The sequence below is a fragment of the Athene cunicularia genome (genome assembly GCF_003259725.1).
Source record: "Athene cunicularia isolate RWA chromosome 3 unlocalized genomic scaffold, athCun1 chr3_part1, whole genome shotgun sequence".
Lineage (NCBI taxonomy): Eukaryota > Metazoa > Chordata > Aves > Strigiformes > Strigidae > Athene > Athene cunicularia.
In genome coordinates, this window is record NW_020799097.1 from 31,180,659 (window position 1) to 31,186,301 (window position 5,643).

Consider the following 5,643-nt stretch of genomic DNA (forward strand, 5'->3'; position numbering starts at 1 on the left):
GAGGGGCGCGCAGGGGGGGAGGGGGCGCGCAGAGGCGCGCAGGCCCAGGCCGGCACCCGCGGGGGCTGGCTGGCTGGTTGGCGCTCACGCACACACGCGCGCTCACGCACACGCACACGCGCGCACACACACACACGCACACACACACACAGAGGCAGCGGCGGAGACGCGCTCTCGCTCCCTCCGTACTCCCTGCGCGCCCGGCGTTCGCACCGCTTCCCGACATCGGCAGCCAAGGACCCCCCCGCCGCTGTCCGGCCGTTAGTGCCTGAGGGGGAGGAGGAGGGAGGAAAGAGGAATAAGTCTATTAGTAAGAACAACAACAAAACCCACCAACAAATCTGCACTAGCGCCTTAGTCCTCCTCTCAGACCGTCGCCTGCCTGGCATCGCCGCTCATCGGGCTGCTGTGCTGAGACTTTGTTTCAAGTAAAAAAAAAAAAAAAAACAACAAAAACCCCCAAAAGCCAACAAAAAAAAAACCTTCGCTTGCTCAGCCACTTCCATTTTTTCCCCCTGCAGTCTCGCTGGTTTGAGGTGTTTTGGGGTTTTTTGGTTTTTTCTTTTTTTTTTTTTTTCTTTTTTTTTTTCATTTTCTTTCCCTTCATGTGGTTGGATTTGGTGGATCCGGAGCCAGAGCTGCTTTTTTTCTTCGGTGGGGTGTGTGTGTGGCGTGCGGGGGTTTTGTCGCTGCGTTTTTTATCTTCTGCTGCTTTTTTTAATCTTGGTTTTGAACCTGAGCCGGGGAAAATGGGAAACGGTGCTTCCGACAGAAGGGGAATCTCTCCATCACTGTTGTTGGGACGTGTGCCTGTGGTGCTAGTGGTTTAGAGAAATAGCCTGACAGCTTTCGGAGTGGAAGGTAAGGGTGCCCGGGGCATTTCCATTTCCCATTTCCAGGGATTACGACTGGAGAGCTTTTAGCCTGGGATTCCGGGGAGGAGGCGGCGGAGGAGGGGGACAGGCTGTTGCTGAAGGATAGAGGGAGAGACAGCACATACAAAATGATCTCTGCATTTACTTCAGCGCTGCAGTTTAAAAGTTAGAGAAGTCCTTTTTTGCGACAGGTCTGCTTCCCTGAGAGTAATTGCCAGCGAGACCGAGAAAACCTGAGGTTTGTGCACGATTGGGGTAATTTTGGAGGGGGGTGAGGGGGATGTTAGGTTAATAGGAAGTTAAAATAAGAGAAGTCAGTGGGTCTTCTGTTGGGGGAAAAAAAATAAGTGGAGTGATGGCGCCGTCTATGTTCGGCTAAACTACAGTGTCACCTAGAAAATCAGTTTGGGGAATATCCAAACTAAACGCCCGTTTGCTTTTCAGCAGAAGAGGATTCTCCCCCTTCCCAAATGGGCAACCTTAAACCTCAGTGGCCGTTCTTTAACCCCCTCCTCCATGGAAAAGAAGGATCTTTTTAATCTGAGTGCCTAATCCTTGCAGTGAGCAGATTCACTCTTGTATTTAGCAGTACTGCAAACTAACCGAAATGCTGCTGGCACACTCAATTCGGGTGTGTGTGTGTGCGTGTGCAGTGCACACAGGGAGAGAGAGATTAAGACAAGGTTGTGTTTCAGTAGCCTTGCATGAACAAACGCACAACTAAAATGAGGGCTATTTGATTACATTTCTTCACGGAAAACAGCCTAGCACTGCAGACGTCTTTATTTTTCTAGTGCCAATATTACATAGGATGGGAAAAGTCAGAGGTTTTTTTCCTTTTCAAACAGAAAAGCAAATAAGACCCCTTTTTGCTTTCCAGATTATAGAATTAATCCTTTTTCATGGGTGGAATTCCTAATTTAGACACTTATTGTCACATTGGCTTTCAACGCCTACTCCATCCTGAATAACACTGCGCAGAACTGCATTGCCTGCAAAGTGCTTCAGCAGAGGGAAAATTGTTTCCAGAATTCCCAACAAGTTTCTCTTTTTTAAAACCTTAAATGCTGTACCAACCCTATTTGCAGAAGAAGGACCGTGATATTCTTTGAGATGGACACTCAGAAAGGAGAAAATCCGACCGTGTGGATAGACCCGGCAGCATCTCTGATTGCTTTTTTTTTTTTTTTTTTAAACCTCCACTATAGAGGGTTAGCGTTGGTGCTGCTTTGCCCATTTCAAGATTCAGAGTTTGAATTATAATCTAGGAGATACGAAAATCTCTTCAGGGGAGCTTAATCTGGTGATTTACTGTGTGTTACGCAATGGGAAACAGAAGATGCCTTGCTGTTTGGTGAGGAGATGAAAAGCTAGTCAAACACACAGATCAAAACTCAGTAGTGATGCCTCTGTGTGTATGTCTGCCTCTGTTTACAGAGCAACAGTGGAAAAGACTGCAATCTAGAGAGTTTTAAAATTAGCTTGCCATCACCTCTGCTTGCATTTGACAGCAGAAGGCAAAAAGCTACTCATTTGTAAGAGATAAGCAACTTCTCAAGTTAATGCTGAAAACGCTCAGTTTGAATTTTTTGGATAACGTTACAGAGGTAAATATAACTAAGGTTCGCTTTATTATCCTAGGCCACTGTTAAGAGAACAGAGCATGTGGAGGCTGTAACGGTTGACAGGTGCAGTAAAACAGCTTTATTTGGAGATACTGGCAGAGAAAATGCAATATGTCTTTCATCATTCAAGCGCACATCTGCAAAACACAGCTAATCAGACAGTACAAGATACTCAGAATAAGAGGGCAAGTGCAGTCCAATAGGTGCAGAGATCTTGCTGTAGCACTGGCAGCTGTATACAGATACCAGTTGTAGATACTAATACAGTGATCCATTTTATATATCGTAAGAGGTTGTAGCAGGCTGAAATTATCTTTAAAAGCTGTCATTTAGTGGTAGTGTCAGACCAGCACTTACTTGTTTCACATGTCTGTGTCTTTGTTTCTTTGTCCAATAGTTTCAACGTTTTATTAATACATAAATCTCAGTATTTCCTGCCTCGGTTTTCTTTTTATAGAGACCTCTGTATAATAGGTGGCCAGAGCAAAGGCATGAGGGCATATGTGAGGAAATGTTCCCATCTGTAACAAATAATAATTTGCGTGTTTTTAAATTATAGCTGTAGTTCTTCACAGTTACTTCTCGGACTAAATAGAAGAATAATATATAACAAGAGATGCTACTGGCTTTCTTGTGCTATTCCGGTGAAATTCCACATGTGCATATTGTATATGCACATATATGACTATAGCAGGCTACTTACTTACTTTTTGAATAAATAAATAAATAAATAAATAAATTGCCCTTTTCTTCGTCTGCCGGGTAAGGCGTCTAGGTTTTAACCTAAAAGTTGAGCAGTTCTAGTACACGCCATGATGACTACATCCTAGACGGTAGAGGACATTCCTATTAATCTAATAGATGTTGTTTTTTAATTTGACTGTTGAAGACTTGGCTGTTGCGGTGGCCACGTGATGGCGCTGTGCACACAGCGGCAAAACCGTTCCTTGCGTTATAAAATAAAAATTACCTGCCCTTCTTTCTGAAAGAGGCTCTAACTGCAAGCTTGAAAACAGCTGGCTCGAATATTGGAAGGAGTTTGGTTTTCAATGCGTGAAGAATTCTACTTGCATTTTTATTTCGTTTCATCTCCTGCAGGCCAAATGACATAGGATGAAGGCTGTTCGTAATTTGCTGATTTATATATTTTCCACCTATCTACTGGTTATGTTTGGATTTAATGCTGCCCAAGACTTCTGGTGTTCCACGCTGGTGAAGGGGGTCATTTATGGATCATATTCTGTAAGTGAAATGTTTCCTAAAAACTTCACAAACTGCACTTGGACGCTGGAAAATCCAGATCCGACCAAATACAGTATTTACCTGAAATTTTCCAAAAAGGACTTCAGATGCTCCAACTTTTCCCTCTTGGCTTATCAGTTTGATCATTTTTCCCATGAAAAAATAAAGGATCTTTTAAAAAATAACCATTCTATAATGCAGCTCTGTGATTCCAAGAATGCTTTTGTATTTCTGCAGTATGATAAGAATTTTATTCAGATACGCCGCGTCTACCCTATCGATTTCCCAGGATTACACAAAAAAGAAGAAGACCAAAAATCCTTCTTTGAGTTTTTGGTGTTGAACAAGGTGAGCCCAAGCCAGTTTGGGTGCCATGTGTTATGCACTTGGTTGGAGAGCTGCTTGAAATCCGAGAATGGGAGAACCGAGTCCTGTGGGATCATGTATACAAAATGCACCTGCCCTCAGCATTTGGGAGAATGGGGAATAGACGACCAGTCCCTGGTGTTGCTCAATAACGTGGTGCTGCCCCTCAACGAGCAGACGGAGGGCTGCCTGACCCAGGAGCTGCAAACCACCCAGGTCTGCAACCTCACCAGAGAAGCCAAACGGCCGCCAAAAGAAGGTAGGTGCTTCTTGGAGAGGGGGATAAATCCCACACCGGTGTGTAGGTCCTGCTTCCAGCTCTCCTTGATACTCACATTGTTTTGACTTGCCCTCCACTCCAGCATGCCTCTAGATGAGGCGAAAGGGCTGGAGAAGATGCAGATCCCCTCAGGGAAGGGAAAGCTGCATTTTCGTTTCTAAATTGGCCTAACCTTCAGCATATACTTCTGCTGATAACTGTTTAAACTCCTCATAAGTAGGATCCATCTGTTTTCAGCCCCCACTTACAGTAATGCCCACAGGTGGTGAGCCAGGAATCGCTCTCCCCCTCACCACCTCTTTACTGCAACCACCCAGCTACAAAATCTTGGTCCTCTTGATAGGATCCCTTGACTTTGCAAGGAAAATGCTTCCAAAGGCATGAGGGCTACCTGACTAAAAGACCAAGATACTTACCATGGTCAGGAAACCCTTGGTCCCAACTGGGCCAGACCTCAACAACCTAAAACCAAACCAAAAGCAAATGTAGTTCAGCAGAGCTCTCTGCCTGAGATGCCCAGAGATGTGAGGCACCACACACAGACAAGATACATTGTTTTGACCTGCTGGGAGCTCTGCAAAGGGGCCATCAGCTGCTGCTGCACCCCTTCTCCAGCAGCCTCGGCTCCAGGAGATGAAAGCTTTGAATCTCATAGCAGTGTTATTAAGAGGAGGGTTGTTGTGTTAGTCCCAGCAGCTGCTTCGTGTCCCTGCTGGAAAAACGGGGCTTGTAGAAGGGTGGGAAGACAGGAGGTCCAGCAATTAGCATGGCTTCATACCTCCTGTTTTGGTGTCCTGACATTTTGGGGAGGTCGAGGGGTGATTTTGGGAAGGAAACTGGGGGGATGAGAGACAGGGAAAGCGTAGGCTGAACACAGATGGGGGGCTCTGGCTGCATCCCATGGGCGAGGGGGTCCTTCAGAGCAGCCTTGCGGGAATGGGAGAAGGAGAGGATGTGCCCATGCGGCAAGGGATAAATCATCGAGCCCAGGGTATTGCATTTTAATGCAGGAAATGTTCCCTCTCTCCTTGTTTTCTGCATAGCCACAAAGCTCCCAGTCTGTGGCGAGGCAGTGCCAAGCTCCCAGCCCCCCTAATAGAAGTTGCTTTGTGGAGGAATGTAACATTGACACGTTGTTAGGAGAGGATTTTCTTTAAGGGCAGCCAAGCCCCAGTGCTGTGGGAGAAGAAAAGCTGAACTTGCTCCAGCTGCCGCGGTGCCAGCGGCCGCGGGCAGGGCCGGGGGGGGAGGGGAG

At 46.1% G+C, this 5,643-nt stretch overlaps 1 protein-coding gene across 1 annotated transcript in view; it reads left to right on the forward strand.

Moving 5' to 3' along the window:
* The first annotated feature begins 578 nt into the window (after positions 1-578).
* ADGRB3 (adhesion G protein-coupled receptor B3) overlaps positions 579-5,643 on the forward strand; it is a 477,442-nt gene continuing 472,377 nt past the window's right edge. The window contains exons 1-2 of the mRNA XM_026844073.1: positions 579-861; positions 3,599-4,367. Coding sequence (XP_026699874.1) covers positions 3,614-4,367 — 754 coding nt within the window. The 5' untranslated portion in view covers positions 579-861; positions 3,599-3,613. The remainder of the gene's footprint in view (positions 862-3,598; positions 4,368-5,643) is intronic.